General features: G+C 42.1%; 1 protein-coding gene across 3 annotated transcripts in view; it reads left to right on the forward strand.

The window, feature by feature from the left end:
• Nucleotides 1-22,185: 22,185 nt before the first annotated feature.
• PPP3CA (protein phosphatase 3 catalytic subunit alpha) overlaps nucleotides 22,186-25,435 on the forward strand; it is a 324,510-nt gene continuing 321,260 nt past the window's right edge. For 2 of the 3 annotated variants that reach the window (XM_027061516.2, XM_027061522.2), the window contains exon 1: nucleotides 22,186-22,448. In XM_027061516.2, coding sequence (XP_026917317.1) covers nucleotides 22,391-22,448 — 58 coding nt within the window. In that variant the 5' untranslated portion in view covers nucleotides 22,186-22,390. Of the gene's footprint in view, nucleotides 22,449-25,375; nucleotides 25,434-25,435 lie in introns of all 3 variants that reach the window. The other variant, XM_053217100.1, reaches the window with a different exon arrangement.

A 25,435-nucleotide genomic window follows, 5' to 3' on the forward strand; every position in this document is an offset into this window, starting at 1 on the left:
TGGTTACATTTGACGTATTTCTCTTTATTCAGGTTGGTCGTATGTTATTTTGGAATTGATTTAAACAAGAAGATGGCATTTACTCAAAAGGACTTAGGGGATTTATACTTTATATTAAAAATTTTAGAATATTTGTTCATTGGAATTCTAGGTGGTGACTGGGATGGCAGAGAGACCCAGAGGGCTGTTCCACGTGATAGACTCAGTTGGAGAAGGGGGCTGTGATACAGAAGGAGGAACAAACAAGGGATGTCCAGGTTTTGGAAGCTAATAGAATGGAAAGGAAGAAACAAACGAGGAAGCAAGATGGTAGAATGTTGTGAATTGTGTGAACTGGCCCTCCTTCGGATTGCCTCAACTACTCAGTGAGTTCACTAAGTCACAAAATGCTGACTGAGACTGAAATTTTGAGAAAGTAGTAAAGGAGGAGATATCCACATCAGGGTTTGACATGGCAGAGAACTAGAATAGCACACGTGGACAAGTGCATGGAGGCATAGAGAACTATGAAAACCCGCAGCAAGGCAGCACCCTTATTTCAAAGATAACTTTGAACTGCTGCTAGACCTACAAGTAGAAGCCAGGCCACGTTTACTCAGATATCCAAAGGCTAGTGGGCACCACAGTGGATATCTCTATCGCATTAACAAGTATTGAAAACAGGCCTACCTAGTTCTATTACCTTCAGTGAAGTTTGTAAGTAAAATTGAAATACTGTGCTTGTTTTCAGAAGTGTGGCTTCAGAGCAACCAAATTCATATTCAAATTCAAATTCAAAGTTGAATGAACAAAGACAACCTTCACCAAAGGAAAGGATACCCAAATGTGGTTCATGCATGCAATGTAATGCTCTCCTGTGATAAAATGGGAAGAGCTATCAAAATATGCAAGGCCATGAATGAATCAAATAATATATTTGGTTGTATACATTCTGCTTGGACCTTAGTTGAAGAAAAATGGTAGGGGTATTTTCTTAGAGAGAAATGTGGATTAAAGACAAAATCACATACCAATTTCATTTTTATATCTAGATATTTACTGAGAATGGCTTGATACCTTTTGGCAAATAGACATGTTTTTGCCTCTCTCTTAAAAAAAAAGGAAATACGAATACTTGCAGGGTAACAGTCTATAAATAAAGCATGTAATACTTGAGAAGACTTGTTTACTAAACATTTTTTTACCCTTCACACTTATTTCAACAACATTAAGCATTTGCATGGATGATCATTCTTATTGAAATGATTCCTTCGCCTTCTTATATGCTATTTCTTGTTAACTACTCAATAAAAATAATTGTACTTTATTTTAAATTTTAAAAGTGCTTGTATTAGAAAAATAACTCTGACAGAGTTACAGAACAAGAGATTTTTTTTAAATCTCAAATAGTAAGAACTATACTAAAATATGATCTTCTTGCTAGGTAGCAAAATTGTAGTGATCTTCATTTTTATACAAAATATGGATTTCTTTTTAATGCCTTGCTGGTACAAAAACTGTCTCAAACTAGATTATGCCGTTGGTGGTTTTCAGTGAGAGAGTGCAGAAACTGAAGCTGAAAATTCTTGGTTTCAATGACTCTTGTTTCCCAAGCAAGAGAAATGTTTGTCTTCTCTCAGAAATTTCATGGAAGATAAAAGTCAGAACACCTCCTTAGTATTAGCGTTTAGTGGAAAGCTCTGGAGTCCAGAGTTTGTGACTTAAAATCACTACTTGGGTAAGCTGCTTATCTTCTTTGCACCTCAACTTCTTTATCTCTAACAGAAGAATATAACAATACTTCTTTCATAGGACTGTTTGGAGGACTGAATGATGTGAGGTAGGTAGAGCTCCCACCATCATGCTGCACATGTTTTAAAACTCAATAACTGCTAGCTCTTCTCATTCTTAAATGATAGAGGCTAAAAATGGCCATCACAGATGATGAATGCATAAATAGAAACATATATGCATATATACACCTCACTGTGTGTGTTAAGGGGGCAACTCCAACCAACAGAAACAGCACTGGACAAGGTCTGGGTGAATTGAGCTTCTCCACATCTTCTCACTTGCCCCATTTGCAAAATGAGAGCTTACACGACAGAGGATTTTTAGGATGCTAATCCAGTCCCAATAGTTAATGATTGTTTTTTGGAGTATACCCATAGTATCAAGTGGGAATACGTGGAGTCATAGGTTAGAGGAAAGTGACTCTGAAGGGAAAAAAAAAAAAAAACAAAAAACAAAAAACATGAAAGAGCTTTCTCTTACCAAATTCAAAGAGCAACAAGAACTCAACAATAGATTTTCATATAACTGAAAAAGAGTTGTTAAGGACTGAGTGTTTGTTTTCTCCAAAGTCCAATTGTTGAAATCCCAACCACCACTGTAATGGTACCAGGAAGTGTAGGTTTTTGGAAGGTGACTAGGCTATGAGGGTGGAGCTACCATGAATGGGATTAGTCCTTCTCTCAGCAGACACACTAGAGCTTGCTGCCTCTCTCTGCTCTCCATCATGGGAGGATACAATGAGAAGGTAGCCATTTGCAAAGCAGGAAGCAAATCCACACCAGACGCTGGATCTGCGGGCACCTTGAACTTGGACTCCCCAGACTTCAGAAGTGTGAGAAATAAATGTTTGTTGCTTAAGCCACCCGGTCTATGGTATTCTGTTTTGGCAGCCCCAACTAAGACGAAAGTGAATTCTCTCGATCTACTCATTCTTCAGCCATTCATTTATGCAAAATTAATGAATACCTACTGTGTGCTCAGACTTGTAAGAGGTGCTAGAAATACAGATGTAATTATTAGCTCTCTGCATATTCAGTGGGGCAGGCATGCAGTTGCAATCACTGTGGGAAAAAAGAAAAAGATTACCTTGTATGTGATATGGTGATAAAGGCCATCCACATAGGTCTAGATGAGGTGCTGAGGAAAGAGGCCCTCACCTGGAGATAGAGAACTTTATTTCTAGACTATATATCTTTTATATATCATCTATTTCTCAGCTTTTCTCTTCTGTAAAATAGGGATAATTTTAGTAGCCACCTTAAAGAATATTATGAGAACTGAATAATATAGCAAGTAAAGTGATTAGTGAGTTCTCAATAAATATTAGATTTTTTTAGTTCAAAAAGTTGATAATATATTTTAGTGGTTAGGAGCTTTATTTTTGGAGTTGAACAGATCAGTTTTGAATATCAGCTTTGCTATTTCCTATCTATACTTCCTCAGGGTATTCCTTAACCTTTAAATACATCCTCATTTATAGGGTGAGAATTATGGGTGTTCTTTGGTTTGCTGAGATGGTAAAATTGTAAAATGCTAGTCTATTTTTTAGGGCTTAATAAATGCTAGCTATTTTTAATAAAAGATAAAAGTGACCAAAAAGGATGCTCTCATTAGAAAAATGCACACATATGTATCATATTACAGAACAACTTAGATCAGGTATCTTAGAGGTAAAGCCCAAGACAGGGATTCTTGTTCCAGGGATTTCCTGGGGAAGTGCTCTCAGGGGAGCAAAGGGCGGGAGAAACCGGAGAGGGTAGTGGAACAAGCTAATCAAAAATGCAGTCCCAGTTAGACACTAGCTGCAGTCTGATCCCTTGGGAAAAATGTTGAAGCACAAGTTGCATAATAGAGTTAATACCACGTTATGGCAAATGGGCCAGCCATTGTACTGCTGTGTTGCTGTGTCAGTCTGGCATTGGTTGACTTCTTGAGAGAAGGGAGAGGGGAAGTCAGCCCCCTAAGAAAGAAGCTCCTTATCAGCTGAGACCAATTCTCTGGTGTAGGGGCAATGGTGACTTATTATTAGCCAACAATCCAATAACAGGGTGATGGGTACATATGGGTGGAGAGAACTTCAGTGTAACACCAACAGCTTGCACTACACAGCAGAAAGTGAAGATACATGGACAAGGTCTAGAGGTACTGTTGTTAATGAAAATGACTGTTGGATAGTTTGGCTTTCTGGAAGTTAAGACCAATAGAATTTTAAAGTTTTTCTTGATTTATAAAAGTAATACGCGGGAGGTCTTCTGTTCAGCCCCCTGGAGCCCTTCTGTATTGTTCTCTGCTCTGAGTTGTTATCTCCTGGAGGCTAAACTGTATAAACTGCATCAAATATTCTCTTGATTTTTGACTTTTATTTGGGTCAGGCCAGGGGGCTCATTGGAAGAAGAATGAGCAAGAAGGACCTGTTGGTACGAAGTTTATGTGTGTCTGTGTTCTTACTCTGAAGGTCACAGGACCTTCAAGGAGCCCACTCTCTCAGGGTTTGATTACTCCCTCTTCTTGTCAATTTAGGTGAAAGAGTGGTAAGAAAGCTTTGCTGTTAGTAGCTTCATGATAGAACATACATCTCGCCTGTACTATTGTGAAAAGTTTCCTTATTACACTTTCTTAAAACTACTCAAATTATATTTGCTATATGTTCCCTAAGGTGACCCAGAATAACATAGGTGGTATATCATTTCATTACCAAAATGCGTATTTTCCTTAAATTAAATTCTAGACACACTTTACTGCATGAATAAGTTCTTCCTTAAAATACATAGAATATGATAGACTGACTAGGTGAAATGTTTTTAATATGGCCGTTTCTCTGGAAACCTTTTATAATATGAATTAATACTGAATTGAAATTCATCAAAGTTATTACTATGGAAAATTAAAATAACATATCCCAGGAAATTAGCACATTCATAGTAACCTTATTACCTTATGCTTGCATGCAAATGAGCATCAGCCTGAAGATTTTGGCCAGAAAATCAGTCAAATTCTAAGTCCCCACTTTATTCTTCTTCAAAAGTATACAGGGTTACCAAACAATTTCAAACATGCAGTTTTTAAAAATCGAAAGAAATACATTCAATACCTCTTCTCCCCAAATATCAAGCAATATTGACCAAAATTAAAGACCTAAATATGTGGAGAAATATACCATGCTCATGGATTGGAAGGCTTCATATTGCCAAAATTAATCTAAAAATAGAATGCCATCCTAATTGAAATCCCAGGATTTTTTTGGTAGAAATATATGTTAAAATGCAAATAACCAAGGCAACCTTGAAGAAGGACAAAATGGAGCAATCTGCTCTATTTAATATCAAAATAATTACAGAGCTACAATAGGAAAGAAAGTGCAGTACTGATGTAAGGACAGATAGAATAAAAGATCAGAATAGAGTTCAGAAATAGACCTGAATATTTGGACACTTGATTTACGCCTAAGGAGGTACTGCAGAACAGTGGCAAATGCACAGTCTTTTCAATAAACAGTGTTATGTTAATTTGATATCCATATGAAAAAATAAACTTCACCACTACATCACACAATAAATAAAAATAAATTCCAGATGGCTAATAGAACAAAACGTGAAATGTAAAAACAAAAACAAAAACAAAAAACAGCGAAGTATGTAAAAGATAACAGTATTTTAAATGTGGGGTTAACAAAGATTTCTGAAAACATAACATATGCTGGCAAGAGATTGACAAATTGGAATACTTTAAGACTATTAGGGGTGCCTGGGTGACAGTTAAGTGTCTGACTTGTGCTCAGGTCATGATCTCAGGGCTCGGCCCATGAGCTCAAGCCCTGCGTCGGGCTCTGTGCTGACAGCTCAGAGCCTGGAGCCTGCTTCGGATTCTGTGTCTCCCTCTCTCTTCCCCTCCCCCACTCATGCTCACGCTCTCTCTCTCAAAAATAAATAAACATAAAAAAAAAGAATAAAAAAAGAATATTGAAAGACACCATTAAACAAACAAAAAGGCAAGTTACAGAGGGGGAGAAGATGCAATCAACAAAGAGGTGGTATCCAAAATACAGAGAGAAGTTCTAAAAATCAGTAAAAAAGAGACAATCCAATAGAAATCTGACAATAGACTTGAAAAGCGATTCACATAAAAGCATATCAAAATAGCTAAAAACATATGGAGAGGTACCCAGTATCTTAAGGCATCAGGGAAATGGAAGGTTAAAATGTAATTTGGTAGGTATGTGGTGGTATACCATCAGAAGGGTAAAAAGAGAAACAAAACAGAAAACCAAGTATTGTTGAAAATATGGAACAACAAGAAGTACTATAAATCGCTGGAGAGGAGAGTATTCGTTGCTACAGCCACTTTGGAAAGCTGTTTGCCAGGGTTTACTCAAGTTGACCATAAACATCCTTCATCATCCTGCAATTTAACTCTTACCTTGTGTCCCCCCCCCCAAAAATGCACACATGTGATAGAAATGTCCAGTAATACTCACCACAGCGTTATTGATAATAGTCCCAAACTGGAAACAACTGAATTTTCATCAATAATGAAATACTTAAATAAGTATATATATATATATATATATATATATATATATATGCGTACTGATACACATGCATATGTACTCATACATACATGTATATATACTCATATACACACATAGGTATACCCATATATGCATATGTGTGTATAGGTATGACTATACACACATAGTAATACTATGCAGCAATAAAAATGAAAAAAAAAAGTAACATACACAAAAAGGTAAGTAAAAGAAGGCAGATATATCATGTTAAAATTGTTTTATTCCATTGGCATCAACTTCAAACTGGCAAAAACTTACCCATGGTATTATGAGCTTTGAAAGTGCTTAACTTTAGGGAGAAGGAAGGGTTGATAACTGGGAGGGGATCCCAGATGGAGGGTGGGCGATTTTAGGCTGCTTGGTAATGTCAGATTTCTTGTGTCTGTTGTGGTTACACAAGTGTGTTTACTTTGCAATAATTCATTACACTGTAGAGTTTTGACTTTTTCCTTTTCTATATATATGTTATGCTTGGATGGATTTTTAAAAAATTGTACACGTTCAAACAGAGGAATAAAGTGATCATCAAATTGTAGTAGTCAATTTTAAAGCTTGTGTGGTGGCAACTTAGACAAGGACTTTCTAGAAAATCTAATCAGTTTGACAATGTTCCCTGTGAGTAACATGTGTATATATTAATGTATTGTCCCTATATTATTTATGTGTTATCTAGTATATTCTCTACATTGCTTTAATGTGTCTATTCATAGATAAAAGAAGAAAGGAAAGGGAATGGATATTTTGGAGCACGTGCACTATGTAAGAAACAACGCTAGGTGCTTTACATGTTTTTTTTTTTTAATCATCACAATACCATATTAGTTATTATTGTTCACATTTTCAGATTAAGAAGTTGAGACTCATAAATGTTAAGTAACCTTCCTAAGCTCTTATATTCAAAGGATATAGTTCCAAGAATGTGGCTAGTAAAATAACATAGCCAGTCCGGTTTCATATCAAATTGTTTAGCTCCATAGACTATGGGCACTGGACATGAAGCAGTTTGACATGGGAAAGATCTGAACTTCACTGTATGGCTTTAGTGTCAAAAGACCTGAATCTATGCCATAACTCCATCATTTGCTACCTGTGGAACACCGGAGCATGATCCTTAAACATTCTGAGACTTGGTTTTCTTATTCCTAAGCAGAAAACTGGAGATGTTGTTGGTGCCCCTGCTAAATCACCTTTACCATCCAGAGCCCCTGTTCCTCATCAGCTATGAGTATTGGCTGACAATGGCCCTCTTCTCCAGAGAATTGGCCCCCAGAGTATTGGTCAAACAGGAACTTTCACCTTCGCCAGAGATTTTGGCTAATGCAGGTACAAAAGGCCATCTCCCTGCATAAAGGGGGCGGGGTCTCATTCTGTGGTTCAGTTCCTGCTCAGAGCTTTTCAGTAGGATAGACTGAAGCTAATGACCAGTTAAGACTTCTCTCTTGCTTAGTTTTTATTTCCTGTCCTGTCCTGCTTCCCTTAATCTTCTTTCTCTTGAGGGCACTTTTGCAGTAAATCATTTGAAAAGAATCTCTCAGGCTAAGACAAAAAATACCCACTGAAATAGTATGAAAAAATAACTGATAGATATTTTATTAACTGCACTATTAAATTTTGAATTTAGTGAATTCTTTTACACCTGGATCATTCAGCTAATCAGAGTGTTGTGGTCTTAAGGTCATGAGGTGTTGAAGAGTATGAAAAGAAAAGAAATATGTTTGGTCAGCTTGACTTGGTCATAGTGATTTAGTCTGGATGAATCCTTTTTGGTAATCTAGAGGTATTTGATATATCTGCTCGAGCATCTCCTAAAATAATTTTTAAACATTATATTTTTCAGTTGCAAGCTAAAATTGTATACTGAAGCTTTAATAGCTACCCACGATTGTAAGTTCTAGCAAATTGTATACTGTGTGTTAAATGTTTTCTATTAAAACATTAGGGTGGCAAATTTAACTTATTTAATTTAGTGGAGAAATATTGGCCAAAGATTTAATTGGCAAAACCAGTTTCAATTGTGAAACCAATAATTTTAATTAGGCTTTCTGTGAGGAAAAAAAGTCCCAAAACCTGATTTTGTTTTTCAATCAAGATAACCATGTAAATAAGCATGCCCACTACATCTCACTTCTGAATTCTAAGTTATATAATAATACATGGTTTTCGAAGGATAAGGTGACAGGAGCCTACCCATAAGTGTTTTACCTAGATAAAAAGGAATACTTTTCTCCAATATTTTCACTGATGCCTTTCTATCTTTACTATCTGTGATGCTCCCTCAGCTTCACTTCTTAAACTGTTTCTTTGTTTGGCATCTGAAAGGTTTCACACCTTGGGATAATCACCATACTGATTTCAGATGAATGAGAGGGGCAAAAGAGTCTGTGAAGAGATGCATGGGAAAGGAGAAGGGGCAGATCATAGGAGATTGCCTGGCACATCGGTTTTAAGAAAAAAGAAATATGAACTTTGAGATTCTGGAAAATGGTTCTCTAAAAGGCGTTCCAGCGAGCCTGGGTGTCTCAGTCAGTTAAGAGTCTAATTCTTGATTTCAGCTCAGGTCAAGATCTCACGGTTTGTGGGATCAAGCCCCAGGTCGGGGGCTCAGAGATGACAATGCAGAGAGAAAGCCTTTCTCTCCCTCTCTCTCTGCCCACCGCCCCCCCCCCCATCTCTTTGTCTCAAAATAAATAAATAAAGTTTAAAAAACGGTTCCTACTTGGTAACTTCTGGAAAGCCTTCTTGTATTGGTAGGGTTATACATTTTGCCACCTTAGCCTCTGGGCCACCTCCTACTGGGCCAGATGCCTGGAGGTAGGGAATCCCCTCAGGATTTCTCCTAGGCAGAGTCCATATCTCAGAAAATTTGTTACTTTTAGTTTCCTCTTGTTATTTGTTATTCTTTGGTTGCATATAACTAAACTTCAACCCAACCCCGTCAGCACAAAATGGGAAAGAACTATAAGAATACACTGGAGTCTCATGGGCCCCGAGAACCATCATGCAGCGGGGCCTCGGGAACATGGATGCATCAGGGAATGGAATACTAGCAGTCTCTCTACTGTCTTTCAGCTCTGCTCTTCTCTGCATGCCTAATTTGTATTTCTTTCTCTCTTTCTACAGAAACCCATTCTCTGCTTTCTTGATCTACAGGATAGAATAAAACAGTTGCTGAAAATGCCTTTGTATAAATATGACCTACCTTCCAGAAAAAGACTGAACCCCAAATTCTCCAAATAAATGAATGTGATGGGGGAAGACGGCATCACATGTCCAATCTTTATCCATAGAATTATGGCCTCATAGTTCATGTAGAATATAGGAATGAATCAGGTTTGAAGTGCAGCTTCTGAACAGATGAAACGGCCAGCATACATTAGGCTGAACACAGGACCTAACCACAAATACCCAGGACAGATCTCAGTTCTAAGCTGAGTCAACATGTTTCCTGTCTTAGGAATATTTTCACATTCGTCTATCCATAAAGGGACTAAATGCTATGTTGTGAGACTTAAGATTTCATACAACAGAAGGGACATTATTGGGGGATTGGAAATGGGGCAAGAGTGAGACCATCTGCTCATGAAATCATATCAAACTTATTCCCAAGATGGTAGGCCCATTGTGGAGGTGGGAAAAGGAGACTAATTTGAAGTGGTATAAGAACAGGTAGGATTTTTCTTTTAATGTTTATTTATTTTTGACACAGAGAGAGAGACAGAGACAGAGACAGAGCATAAGCGGGGGAGGAGCAGAGACAAAGGGAGACACAGAATCCCAAGCAGGCTCCAGGCTCTGAGCTGTCAGCACAGAGCCCCACACATGGCTCGAACTGACGGACTGCAAGATCACGACCTGAGCTGAAGTTGAACGCTCAAACGACTGAGCCACCCAGGTGCCCCAGGATTTTTTTTTTTAAACTACATGCCTTCAAAGAAGTGATTTGGTTGTTTTCCTAGTACCATCCTTCTATCCACGGGGTTTATAACCCTGACCAGCAGATTCTCTGTTTCCCCCCAGATCCTCTCCAAATCTTGCCATTTCCATGTACAACAGCTCCCTGCGTGCTTTCACCAGCATCTCTGTCCCAGGGCTTTCCTCAGACTTCCCTAGCCCTTCCCTGAATGTGAAGAGAGCTGTAAGTACCTAGGAATTCCCATCTCCAAATGACAGAATGTGGCCCACCAACATTATTGAGGGTAATCTCCTTACTTAAAGTCAATTGACTGTAGATGTTAACCATGTCTATAAAATACCTTCACAACAACACCTAGACTAGTGTTTGGTTAAGTAACTGGGTATTATAGCCTAATCAGGTTGACACAAAAGACTACCCATCACACTATAGGACTAACAAAGTTAAGAACAGAAAAAAAAAAAAAAATATATATATATACACATATGTTTTGCTATATCAGAGCAGTACCAAAACATAGCATTCATAGAAAATTCTTAGCATTTATGCTGTATAATAAATTTGTATATTATTAAACTGGCTGTATTAACTTTTTATGAAAGGCAGTGACTCATAAAAGAACTTGATATGTGTTATATATCTGTATGTAGCTATATTCATGTTTCCAGGTAATCTGCTCACATCTTTAAAAATTAGAAAAAAACTTAGCACTTCCAGCTGTGCTTAACACACTTTAAGAAGGCATTTTTTTTCCAGTCTGTATAATATTAGTAACTGTCCATTCGGGCCCAGTGCTGCCTATCTGCAGAGGGAGAAATCAAGCCTTGGCCTAAGGGAGAGCTGGTGAGATGACAAATGGTAGTGATACCAGGAACCTGCTGTGGGACACCAGGCCCAGGGAAGATGTAGTGATACCAAAACCGGTCCAAGTGGAGTGAATCCCATTCAGTCCAGTAGCAGGCCATGCAACAGGGACAGAAGGGGAGGTTCCATACAAGAAGCAGATCAGGATCCATAGTTATTCAGGAGTACCTTGGTGCCTTAAACAGGAAAAGGGTATGTGCCTGAGTCACTGGGTGTTAAACAGTAGCCTGGAGGGCCCACAGGGTTAGATGGGTTATTTAGAAATGCTGATTGCTATTATTACTCTGTATAAATATTTGATCTCCCTCTAATTTTGGATAGTGGGAGGATCACACACCTCTCTCCCTCTTGAAATTAGATGTGACCAAATGAGCAGTTCAGGCCAACGAAACGTAAGGATAGTCATTTGTGAGTGTCACTTCAGTCAAAATCAGGTGATTGCTGGAGCCCAGGTCCCAGGGCTCTCCTCCCCTGCTGGGTGACTGTGAAAGCACAAGCTGAGAGGGTGCCCTCTGATCCTCTGACGGGAGCAGGCCGGACTGCTGAGTCAGCACAGGGAGAATGGCTGTCCTGAGGGGTGGCTCAGACCTGCCTAGGAAGGATCTCAAACTTTGTTAAGCTGCTGAGATGTTTCAACTTTTACCGCAGCATACCCTGTAACCTGCCCAATGGTGACATGAAAACAGGCATAGAGAATCTTCAATATTAAATAGCTCCAAAGCTTACCAAGTCTCCCTAATCAGACTCTCTCTCTCTCTCTCTCTCTCTCTCTCTCTCTCTCTCTCTCTCTCTTTACACTTACTGCTTTGGTCTTTTTATTTTGGGCATTGGAGTGCTATAGAGATGACTGGGATGGGCAAGAGTGGGAACATGTTATAGTCAATTTTTGAATGAAGAAAAGGATTTGTATAAGCACCAGAATCAGAAGGTGTCAACTTTGGAAACTTTACAGAGGGCATGGACTAAGAATCTTAGCTACTCTTTACATCTTCTGTATGATTTAGTAATGGGTCTTTGGGTTGTAAGGAACATAACCCTCAAACCAGCTCTAGAAAATAGGGTTTATTATAAGGACGTTGAGAGGTCTTATAAGCCCAGAAAAAAAAAAAAAATTAAAGAACCAGGCCTTAGGAAAGACAAAAGAGAAAACAGATGAAGATATTCTCTCTCTCATCCTCTCCCTCCCCTCTGCACCGCTCTCTCCTCCCTTCACCCTTGTGGAATCTGACCCATGGCCCCTCTGGCCTGAATGGCTTCATCTGTTTATTCACCTTGCACATGAGTCATTTCCTAGTGGGCATCTCAGTCCCGTTCTGTAAGATCTTTCATTCAAATAACCACCACCGATGTTCCTCTGAATATTTTAAAAAATTAAGTTTGTTAATATATTTTGAAAAAAAGTTTATTTTGAGAGAGAGAGTGCACTGCATGAGCAGGGGAGGGGCAGAGAGAGAAAGAGAGAGAGTATCCCAAGCAGGCTCTGAGCTGTCAGCACACAGAGCCGGACGTGTGGTTCCATTTCACCAACCGCGATATCATGACCTGTGCTACAATCAAGAGTTGGATGCTTAACCGACTGAGCCACCCAGGCAACCCCTCTGAATTTCTAAGTCAGGCTCTTCCCAGAGGGTATCTGATGAGCCTAGCTCCCTTTTCCAGATTGGGTTTGGAAGTTGAAGATCACTGGTCCTTAGGTATCCTCTAGTTAGATGTTCAACCACCCTGGTCCAATCTTCTGCGATGGCAGCAGGTGAACCTGTGACCTGATGATCAGTCAGCTCCTTTAGGGGCCAGGTACCCTAAAGCATATCTAGCACGATTTCCCCAACTGTCTACATTTCTTAGGGCTGGGCATCAGAGACAGCCTGAAAGAGAGAGAGAGAAAAAAAAAAACTCTTTTGAGGGACTCACAGTTTCTAAACAATCATAACTGACACCCTGCTCATTTCCTCCTTGAGAATTGCTAATGTCTGGCCTGACTTATCACCAGGGAATAGCTTAGATGTTGCAAACAATAGAACTCCTTGTGTATTTGGAGAAAGAGGAGCTATGAGTAATACTGTGCCCTCCCTTGGACTTACACACATAATTATTCTTACAGTGGGGACGTGTGAGAGGCACACCTCATGCTAACACTAAACTCCTGAATTCCCATTTCATTTCTCATCCTCAAGGCCTGAGTCCTCCCTTTTTACTCTACGAAAGTTGATTTTGTAGCTTAAAAAATTATCTAAACGTGAATTTTCAGTTTTTCCTACAAATGCTTTGAAAAAATGCTTATCTCTTTTTCTCCCCCGTTTTATGGAGATATAATTGACATAGAACATTGTGTAAATTTAAGGTGAACAACACAATTTGATATATGTATCTGTTGCAAAATGATTACCACAATAAGATTAGTGTCCATCATCTCACAAAGTTCTAGTTTTTTCTTTGCGATTAGAACTTTGAGATATACTTTCTTAGTAACGTTCAAATATTCGGTACAGTATTGTTAACTATACTTATGTGGTGTACATTACAACCCCAGAACTTATTTATCTTACAGTTGAAAGTCTATACCTTTTGACCACCTTCACCTAATTCCTGCCCCTCCCCACGGAAATACTTATTTCAACTATTGAGAAAATCGGAAAAACTAAGCTGGGGTAGCATTGTAAATATTCATTTTTGAATATTTGAATATTGAATATTGAATTGGAGTATTTTGAATATTGAAATATTCATTCATTTATGAAAAATATTCATTTTTCCAACAAACATTTATTAAGCATCTCGTATGTGCTAGACATGACAGGCACGAGAGATTCAAATGGCAGTAAGACAAAGTCCCTGCGCTCAAGGATCATATTGTCTAGTTGCAGAAAGACAAATCACACACATAGCACACCCACACATGTAAGGTCAAGTAATTATAAACAGGAAAAAGGAGCTAAATCAGCGTGGAGAGACAGAGAATGATGAGGTCCTATTTTAGATGGTTATAAAGACTGCCTCGCTATAAAAAGCAGCGAGCTCCCCTTTTCTCAAAACCAATAACCAGTCCTCAGTTGTCATTTTACTAAACCCATCGGCTTTATGGACACAATTCATTCCATTTTTTTGACCTCACAAACACCACCTTTCTCCCTCACAAGTGGCTCCTTTCCATCGGCTGCCTTTGCTGGTCCCTCCTTTTCTTCCTATCCCCTAACTGAAATAAAGTAATGGTAAGACGCCATGACTTCCATTTTTATGCATCATCAGCCTGGCTCTCTCCTCTTGGTATCTGACTGAAGTATATGTCCAAGTCTCCACATGTCTTTTCCACCTCCACGTATAATATGCATCTCAGAGTTAACATATCTAAAGCTAGTTTTACCTCTCCACAAAGCAAGCTCTCCATTTCCAATGTTCCTTTTCTCAGTAAAAGGTAACTCCCGTCTCCCATTTGCTCAGACCTAAGCCCTTAGAATGCTTGGCTCTTTTTTATTTCCCCGCATCCTCTATTGAATCCAACAGCAAATATGTGTTAGCTTGTTGAAAATCTACTTTTGAAATATATATGGAATTAGATACTCCTCACCACTTCTAACTGCAATCAAACCACTTTCTTTCTACCCTAGATTAGGACAACAGTCCTTACGTGGTATTCACATTTCCACTGCTACTCCCTTCCTACCACTATATCCAGAGTCAGTTCTTATGAAACACTGACAATTCAAGTTTAAATCATATCATGTATCACTTTGGCAACAAGTGCTTTTTCATCTCACCAGCGTCATATTCAGAATCTTTTCTATGGTCTACATGGTCCTACGTGATCTGACCTGACATCATCTTTCTGACCTCGTCTTGTATTACTTTCACCAATTTACTGTGCTCTAGCTACACTGGCCTCCTTTGACATTTCTTTAAAAATGTCAGACTCTTACGTCAGGGCCTTTGCACATGCTATTCCTTTACCTGGAACAGTCTTTCTCCAGAGGGCTGCATACAAATTGCCACCAGTTCATTTGAATCTCTGTTGAAATATCACCTTCTCAGAGAGGTCTCCCCAAGTGATCTGCCTACAACAGTGAGTAATATCCCTTCATCTATCACTTCTTCCAGTGCCCTTACCACTATATATTATTTTTATGTTTTATCTCTTAGTCCACCTATGTGGACCTATGCAACATGTTATGTGTGCATAATTGTTTTTCATTGTTTCCTTTTATCATCTGTCTCTCTTCATTAGAATGTAAGGTTTATGAAGGGAGAAACTTTTTTTTTTTCAGATTATAGCCCCAATGCTTGATATGTGTAACTATTCAAAAAAGGCCTATTGAATATATGCTTTCCAATAATCATAAATATTAATAGAATAAAACCTCACTGACTACAAACAATAGAAAGATGACTAGTCTAAGTGCAACATTCTTTTTCCTAATAGAATACTTACCTGCAACTTCATGAATTTTTCATCAATAATGGGCAAAACTTACTTCCAGTAAAGTTAAATTTCTGCTAGTTTTGATGAGTGAATCTCATTTCTAATTACTATATTTTTTATATGCAAATGTGCTTTTAAAGGGCTTGATGAACTTTGTTCTAAATTGATTTATCAAGTCTCCTGTAATTGGTAGTAGCTTTAATTTGATTACTAAATCTTTTGCTGTTGTTGTTGGCATTGTTCTCAAAGCACTTCAAATATAAACTTCAGCTCATTTCAGGTCAAAAACTGAAATTCTGAGTGTAGAAAAGCCATATTATATAAAGTTTTATGGCATGAATATTTCTTGGATTTTCAATAGAATAGCACACATATATCTATTTTCAACGTAAACATTTATGATTTGGCACCATTAACTTGTTCATAATTTTAAAATGAATAATGAAATTAGAATTCCAACCATCTAGGAGAAAGGGCAAATAAGATTTCTTTCCAGGATATATGGATATATGTAGATAGATAGATATACATACACACATACACACACACACACACACACACACACACACACACACACACGTATATTAGTAATATTGAAATATCCTTAAAAGCAGATACTGTGGTATTAAGCTTAGAGCTTTACATAAGAGATGCCAATACATTTTTAATGTTTATTTATTTTTGACAGACAGAGAGAGAGAGAGAGACAAAGACAGAGATAAAGTGTGAGTGGAGGAGGGCAGATAGAGAGGGAAACACAGAATCTGAAGCAGGCTCCAGGCTCCGAGCTATCAGCACAGAGCCTGATGCGGGGCTCAAACTCACGAACTGTGAGATCATAACCTGAGCCCAAGTTGGACGCTTAACCGACTGAGCAACCCAGGTGCCTCAAGATGCCAATACATTTTTAAATTTCACAAAGTTTGTACCTAGAACTGGGATATGAGATTAAGATACAAATATAAATCAAATAGGAATATATATTTATTAAATCCACATGAATATGATCACCTGAAGTCTTCCCAAATTTTAGGTAAAATTTATCCTCTGTATATTAAACTTAGCATATAATTCCATAAGTTGAATTTTGGTCCCTAAAAGAAAAAAAGTAAATTTATTCCTAATACATTTGGCATAACAATTTTTTTATGTTCTTAGAGAAATAACTTTTCTAAAATGAGTAAAATTGCCTTCTGAAAAATATAAGGCTCAACAAAATTTCAAGAGCAATCCAAAAGATAAATAATAAAAGCCCTTCTAGTTTAAACCTCAAATAAAATCCACATTGAATAATATATTTTGTAGAGCCTCTGTGGTGAAGAGGGTAGAAGTTCACATGTTAGAAATGCACGTCAGAGGAATTAGCTTTACAATCATAAATCAAATTCTCATACACATTCATGGCCCCACCAAGACTGGTTGTCTACTTTGCAAGTTCTCCAGTGATATGCTCCGGCAATGCAGGTGAGAATAGGTCAGACGTAACTGCTGTGGACCATCAATTACTCAGAAAAAAAAAGCGCATGCCTCAGAAGAGTCAAAACCAGAAGTTATTATGCAATTCTTAATGTCAAAATGATAGTAGAACCAAAGGAAAGTTTACATTGTCAAAAGCAGGTTATTCTCCAGGTGCCTAGGTGGCTCAGTTGGTTAAGAAGCCGGCTTTGGCTCGGGTTGTAATCTCGTGGTTCATGGGTTCCAGTCTCATGTTGGGCTCTGTGCTAACAGCTTGGGTCCTGGAACCTGCTTCAATTCTGCGTCTCCCTCTTGCTCTCTGCCCCTTCCCCGCTCTTTCTCTCTCTCTCAAAAATAAATGGTTATTCTCAAAACGATATAAAATACAACATCTTAATTACTTATCTTCGAAACAAAAAAGCTTCTAAATCTAGCAGAACACTTAATAGTAAACTAAAATATTGTTCATTTACTATGATTTGGACCAATGGAGGTAAGCTGTGGCATGGAGCACTTGAATGCATAGATTACTCCAAATCTTCAATATTTTTTCCAAACATACTTATCTTCATAATTAATTTAGATGAAGTGACTAGTAAAATTTGTTTGAGTTCTCCAACAGCGAGAGGAAGTAGCACCTTAGACCTAAATGTTTACAATCTGTGTACAATTCTTATAAGACTCTGAGATCCTTGAATGAAGGGACTAAATCTTGGAGTTCTTACATGTTTAAAAAAAAAATTAAGTTTATTTTTATTTTTGAGAGAGACAGAGTGTGAGTGAGGGAGGGGCAGAGAGAGAGGGAGACAGAATCTGAAGCAGGCTCCAGGGTCTGAGCTGTCAGCATAGAGCCCCATGCAGGGCTTGAACTTAGGAACCACAAGATCGTGACCTGAGCCAAAGTTGGCCGCTTAACCGGCTGAGACACCCAGGATCCTCTCTTCACAGATTTTTGAATCACCTTGCACGGTACCTTGCACAGGTGTTCAAAACACAACTGGTAAATGAATAATTCACTCACAAAAAATAAAATTTTGATGTTCATGTGTTAAAAGAAATAAGGCTACTCTTGGTATTCTGTTAGTGCTGTTACAGAGCAGACATACGATAATTCTGGATTTTACTTTTTGAGCTAACATAATAAATAACTTTGTGTATTAATTTCGTAATACTAGTTGCCCTAACAAACATACCTTCAAATTTCAATGGAGCAACACACTAAAAATTTATTTCTTCTTTATGCAAAGTCTAAAACAGATTTTCCCTGTAGGTGGGCAGATTTCCTCTATGTGGTAATTTGGGCATTTAGCACTTTCCATTTTGAGTTATGCCTTCCCCTGTGCCCTAGAAGTCTCTGCATTCAGCTAAAGGATGGGAACTCATAGGCTCTGAAGAATGTATAACTGCCACTTAACTGCCTTGGCCTGAAACTGATGAAACACTTCAGTCCCCAATGCCTTGGCCAGAGCTAGTCACATGCACCCATTTAGATGCACACAAATGCAGGCCAGGAAATGGAATCTCACCCGGGCACATGGTTCTCAGCGAGTATACTGGGAAGGAAGGGGAAATACAAGTTTTTAGAAGACTGCAAGTTGTTTTCTGCCAAGATGGTTCCCCCCTTGCCCCCCACCTTTTTTTCTCTGTTCTCTTCCTAAGCAAAGGACATTGTTTTAGTACCTTTGGGAAAATGAATTGCAGTAACTTCTTGAAAATGTAAATTCCAAGTGTAAAGTAATTTTATAACAGTGGTAACATAATCAAGGACTACTTGGAGAGTCTAACAGGATAAAAAAATGGCAGCGGATTGTAGGACATCTGAAAACATATCTGAATACAAAGGATGATTTTGGCAGGGCTCCTGGGTGGCTCAGTCAGTTAAGTGTCCCATTCTTGATTTCGGCTCAAGTCATGGTCTCATGGGTTCGTGTGATTGAGCCCAGCGTCAGGCTCTGTGATGACAGTGTGGAGCCTGCTTGGGATTCTCTCACTCTCTCTCTCTGCTCTCCCCCTGCCCCACACCTCAACATAAATAAATGCTAAAAAACAAACAAACAAACAAACAAAGAGATGATTTGGCTATACCAGTATGCCAGATATGCAGACATAACTAGTCCCTAGTTAATTTCTGCTGTCTAGTTTTCCTTCGAATAGGGTCCAATTTTGTCTAAGAAGATGTGTTTGTGTCGCAACAGTATGGACCATACACGTGCATTAAAGGTGTCTGATGATAGTAAGATGTGTTGTAAAGGGATTATGATTCATAACTTTTTTTTCCCATACATACCTCAGCTAGGAGGTGTCCCAAACTTGTAGCGGACTGAAGGGTGTGCCTCAAAGGTGTGCCTTTATTTCCTGTCTGTATCATAAAACTTCTCTATTGATGCTGACATTTTAAGCCTTCTGATCTTGGTTCAAGGTGTTTTTCCTAAACCTGAAACATGTCCAAATAGCAGTGGGAACTGCCTGTTTATTTGCAACATGTGGGAGAAAACATTGTGGCCTTGGAAGTGAGCATCCTTGGACATGATTTCCTAGTCTTTCCTCAGGCAGGCCCTCTTCTTCACCCATAGGTCTTGGCGTCCCTGCCTCACTCTGTGCCATCTGGCCAGGAACCAACTTCCCAAATCTGCCTTAGCAACTGGCTCTGCCAGGGCTCAGGAGACTGTTTTCAGTAACCACTTCCTGAGGCGATACAGTGGCCTTTCAGAGCTCATATTTTTATGACAGTTCTACTAGACTCTAGGCTTTATTGAGGGCAAGGACCATTTTCCAGTAACTGCCCCTCCCCCTCCCCTCCCCCCCTCCCCCCAAATAACCTACCATAGTGTCTGGTGTATATAAAAGGAACACAATACATATTTATTGAACGTACTGTCTGCCTAATTACCACACACTATGCTGGGGGTGTGAATTGGGCAGCAGAATCTTGGAGCCAGTGGCAGCGTCCCTGAGTAGGGGGGACACACCCTGCATGGTCTCCATTTGCTAGAAGGCCCACACCGAGGCTTCCCTGCCTTTTAGGGTGAGTTCCTATTCCTTGCAGGCAGCACGCTCAAGGCATACTCTGGTGCCATCAGTCAAGTTCTCCAACTTCCTTTCGGGTTTGAACTCGAAATCTAATCCCTGCTACCCAAACACTTCTGGCTCCATCTCCTAGCTCCCTAAATCTTTTATTAGGCCTTTTACTGGGCTTATGGTCGAATCCAGGAAATAGGAAAAACCTGATATTGAAGGAATTTAGAAACGAAACAGGAAGAATCTAGGGTGAGAAATTTACTCAGCTCTCTTCGTTATCGACGAAGAAGCATGCTCCAATCTTGCCCAGTTGGTCAGAGAGAGGGGCTGTGAGCAGAGGTGACCTTCTGGCAGAGGGCGATGATCTCCTCATTCTGTGGTGCGGCAGACAGGTCAGAAAGGAGCTGTCGGGGCATTGTCGTTCTCTGTCCTCCTGCACCTAGTGTTCCCTTCTTTACTCTCCTTCCAACCAAAGGGACCAGTGTGGGGATCCGCCTTGGGCTTTAGGGCCCTGCACACACCTAGCGCACCAAGTGGACGTCGGATGATTGGAGATGTGGTGCCACCATTCCCGACTAGTGGCTGCGTGCGCGCGTGAACAGGGAAAAGGCGACCCTCTCCGGTGTGTCTCCTGCCCATCATTTGTCTCTGGAGATTGGCAGGGCGGCCCCGGGTGACTCAGAGTTGCCCGGGGTCGCTTGGACTCCCGTCCCCAATCTCCTTGGCTAGCCCGTCCCGCACACTCGGCCACCTCCCCGGCGCGACGCTGAGAAGCGGCCCCTTTCTCAGAAGGTGTGGATGCGTGTGTATGTGTGGGGAAACGTTAATAACCAGCACGTGGCGCATCAAAAAGCCCCAATAGCAAAATGCACCGTACACCCATCACAGCCGGAGCCCGTCTCCCCAAGGTAAGTTGTTTATTCGTCGCCGTTTTGGCGATTCTCCCTGGACAGCTGCTGCAGCGACAGCGACAGCAGCTGTGCCGCGGGCCCCGAGCTCCCTGCGCTCTTCCTTCCTCCGCCCTCTTTCGGTGCTCCTCACCCCCACCCTCTTCCCTCCTCTCCCTGCCACCCCCCTTCTTGCCCTCTCTCGGGCCACGCACACACCCGGAGACACCCTCCGCACTTGGCTACTCACACTGCGGCTTAACCCAGCCGACTAGAAACAGTTGCCAAAGCGGCGCGGGGGAGTGTGCGGGGTCTAGGGGCAGAAGCCACACCGGGCTGAGGGTGGCAGGGTAGAGCCCCGCTCCTCCCAGCCGCGACCCCCTGCCCATTCTCCTTCCCTAGTCTCGGCCTGCCGGCAACAGTGACACCTGAGCGGTGACTGGGCGGCGGAGGCGGCAGGCCCACTGGACTGGCAGCTGGGAGAAAACAGAGAGGGGGGCGGGGACGGCGAGGAGGAGCGGGAGGAGGGCCGAGCGACGGGGGCGCGACCTAGAAGAAACTGACGCGCGCTCCAGCCAATGGGCGCCCGCAGCTTCGACGTCGGGGCGGGGAGCGGGGGGCTGGCTCCGCAGGGAGGTGGAGGCTGCCGAGGCGCTGGAGGCGGGGGCCGGGAGGAGGAAGGGGAGGAGGCGGAGGCGGGCGCGGTGGCGGCGGCGGCGGCGGCGGAGGAGGAGGAGGGTAGGTTGCGCCCGGGACTGTGTCTGCCGAGCTCCGCGGCTGTGCCTGTGTGAGTGAAGGAGCGGCGCGGGGAGGCAGAGGCGAGCGCGGGCGAGCGCAGCGGCGGGACGTCTCCGGTGGCCGCGGGGCCAGCGGCGGCGCTTGGTGTGGGGAAGCAGCGGCGGCGGCAGCAGCAGCAGCGGCGGCCGCCTCTCCGCCGCCGGGGACGCCGAGGCACGGCTGGTGGCACTGACATCGGCGGCCCTGCCTCTTCTGTCTCGCCCCCGGCCCTCCCCATGTGATCGGTCTTAATCCCGGCGGAGTGCGCGCGTGGGGCTTCATTCCGCGGTGCCGGGTCTCCTTGCCGGGGTGGGTGCTCCTGTGTGCGCTTCTCCTCCCCATCCCCCTTCCCCCAAGAATAAAAGAAGAACCAAGAGGCGTGCTTAGAAAATAAATAAATAACCACCACACACGCGCAGCCCGGAGCGGAGTCGGCGAGGCTGGCGGCGGCGGCGGAGGAGGAGTGAAGGCGGCGGCGGCGAAGGAGGAGGAGGAGGTGGAGGAGGAGGAGGTGGAGGAGGAGGAGGAGGAGGAGGGACGCGCGAGAAGGCAGTAACTTTAAAGCCAGCTCAGAAGCCCAGACCTCCAGCCGAGCGGTTTGCAGCGCGGCGGCGGCGGCGGCGGCGGCGGCGGCGGCGGCGTTCAGTGTCTGGCCCGCCGGTCCGGTCGGGGTGTGCAGTAGGACGGACGAGCAGCGCGTCGCTGTCCCCCGGCGGCTGGAGATGTCCGAGCCCAAGGCAATTGATCCCAAGTTGTCGACGACCGACAGGGTGGTGAAAGGTAAGCGGCGCGCCGCGGTCGCCCCGGTGCACCGTGTGCCGCAGGAACCCTCAAGGCTCGCCTCCCCTCCCCCCGCCCCCGGTTCTCTCCTTGCTCCAGCCACGGACCTTCTAGGATATTGTGCAACCCTCGAACCCCCCCCCCCTCCTTTGCGTGCCTTCCCCCCAAGCCTCCCACCCAGCCCCACTTGGGGCATTTTTATTTACGGGGGCGTCAGTTGGCAAATGGCTGAGCCGCGGGGAGGCGGCGGCGGCGGGGGTGGCGGTGGCGGGAGGGGGCGCCCGGGGGGTGGTTGCTGGCAGGGTGTAGCTGCTGTGACAGAAATAGGAAGTGGGTGGCTGCTCGCAGGCTTGCATGGGATCGGGTTTATGATTTTCTTTTGCAGAGGGAGGGGTGATTTATGGCTTTTAAAAAATTAATATGGCATTTTTATGTGGCCGTGGCTTTCCACCGACTGCCTCGCTCGGGCTGGGTTCTCTCGGAGCTCCATTGCAGCAATTCCCAACGCGCCCCCTCCCCCTTCCCCTGAAAGGGCCTGCACAGGACTCGCGAGAGAGCGGGAGAGCGTGGGGGGAGCCCGGCGCTTCCTTCCGCGCGGGGCGGGGGCGGCCGCAGGCGGAGGGGGTGGCCGAGGGGACGCGCGGGGGCCGCGGGAGGCGGGGAACGACCCGAGAGCCCCGCCGCGCCGCCCCGGGATTCCCCCGCAGGCCCTGAGAAAGACACGAAAAGCAGTTCTCCAACCTCCCTCGCCACCGGAGCCTTCCTTCCCCCGCCGACCTGTCAGTGCTCTTGAATGGTTCCCCGCTGGAGCACACCTCCCTGGTGGTAACCTCACCCGGCTCGCTTCTTCCGTGCCCCTGGCACCCCCTTGTTAACGGGTCATTTGATTCCTGTTATTGCCTCTTCTCCCCTGCCCCGGGATCGTATACTCCTTGCCCTGAGGTTCCTGGCGTAGAGAAGCCGGGATGCGTGGGGTGAGGAAGGGGACAGGCAGTGGTCTTTCATGCCCGGGAAAATCCGCCGTCCTCGTTGTGTTCCGTGGTGGAGTTGGGGAGGAACCATCCTACAAATCCTGGAAGGATGGGACAACAGAAAAGATCCTCCAGGATTAAGTAGTATCCCTCGTTCCTAGGGTTAGGACCCGGAGCAAAGCAGGGATGGGGTAGGGGCTAGGCACGGAACGGGCCTTAGAAATTGCAAATAGCACTGGCTGGTGTGGAGTGTGTGTGTGTGTGTGTGCGCGCGCGCGCGCGCGCGCGCGGGGTGTGTGTGTGTGTGTGTGTGTGTGTGTGTGTGGTGTATAGAACTGAGATAGTATCTAATGTGGCCATGCAAGTTGAGTGCAAGGCAATAAAGTCATTGGTCCCATGAGCACTTAGGTGAAGTAACTCCGGAGCCTTAAGACCATGATACAGAAGTCCTTCTGGGGAGACAGAACTGTTCATTGCTCCATTCACATTTGCTCACTTGTTAAAGTTGTGTGTGTATGTGTGTGTGCGTGGTGATGGGGGAGGGGGATTGTTTTCTCTTTTTTTAAAAAAAGAGAATAAAATATCTTTTCTTGTTTTGATTATATTAGAATCATTCCTGCTTGAATGCAGTATTCATAGACTCATCAAAGTAAGGAGGAAATACCTTTGCAAAAAATGACTCGAAGTAGGACTACAGATGAACAACTGTTCTCTCTGCAGTAATGGCTCCTCATGTAAACAGTGAATTCAAATCGATTCCAAAGAACTATACTTTGTATTAAGGGTTATTGTTGACATTTTAAAAAATTAAGACCTTTTGCTGAAATATTGGAGAATAACAAATATCTCCCTAGTGTGTGATGTTTAGGTGTAACTCCAGTGTATGTTAAGATTGCCTGTTTTCAAAATAGTGTAAAGCTTACAATTAAAGTGCTAGCAGTAAATGTGTCAACAATTAAAAGTCAGTCATATGTGCATACATAACTTCAGGTTCCCTGTTTTAAATCACAAAGTGTGGGTTCTCTGTGTAAATGTAAAATTGTCATGGAGAGAAGAATGTAGAATTGTCTATACATTCTGGCTTGATGTCTTTACCAATTAATGTGAAAGAGCCCATTCAGCCATTCTATGCCTATTTGGTCTTGCTTTTTTCCAATGCTATATTATAATGTTTTTATAGATGAGTCTTCATTGTAAGTACACAAATTCTCCTTAATTCCAAAAAAATGGTTTACATATTTTTGTAGAGCTAAAATGCACACGTGGTTAATATAGGAAAATAGGAAAGTCTCAAAATAGGGAAAGGTAATTTTGTATTTGTTTTTATAGGGATCTTAATGTGAAATTTTGTTTATAGAAAAAAACTTTTATTGATGAATCCTGACTTTAAGGTGGGCATGTTATTTTTCTTATGCTTTCTTATAGACTTTATATTGTTGGCTTAAAAGGCATTATTGAATGTTGGATCAACATTTGGTCACATATATGATTTTTATAACTGATCATTTTGAAATGGTAATCTGTTTTGATTACCAGTTCTCTAACAGATAGCATTTCCCTACGTATACACATGCTTAGTGAGTAGAAAGTACATGAATGATGAATGGAAAATAGATGACCAAATGATTTTTCAGGTTTACAAAATTAGGTAAGACATAGTTCATGGAACCATGACTTTAAATTTTGCTAGAACTTCATCTCAGTAGTCTGACAGGATTCTTTAATGTAGGAAGGGGGTTATCCTGGAGGAAATTTTTGTGCTCCTCAAACTTTCTCTCCTTTTACAATACAGATAGTAATATTTGGTTGCATACAGAAATAAGAAGTATTTGGATCATTATTACCATGGCATGCCATGGTGTTTGTTTACAGTTATCTGCATTAGTGTGATCTGGCTTTTGTTGTATAACAAATTGCTGTTTACAAATAAAGCTGTGCTTGTGGTTTTGTTTGTAGTAATACCATGATGTGACGGCTTTCTTGATTTGTACTTCCAGAATGCAACTTTAGAAAGGT

The sequence above is a fragment of the Acinonyx jubatus genome, chromosome B1 (genome assembly GCF_027475565.1).
Source record: "Acinonyx jubatus isolate Ajub_Pintada_27869175 chromosome B1, VMU_Ajub_asm_v1.0, whole genome shotgun sequence".
Taxonomy (NCBI): Eukaryota; Metazoa; Chordata; class Mammalia; order Carnivora; family Felidae; genus Acinonyx; species Acinonyx jubatus.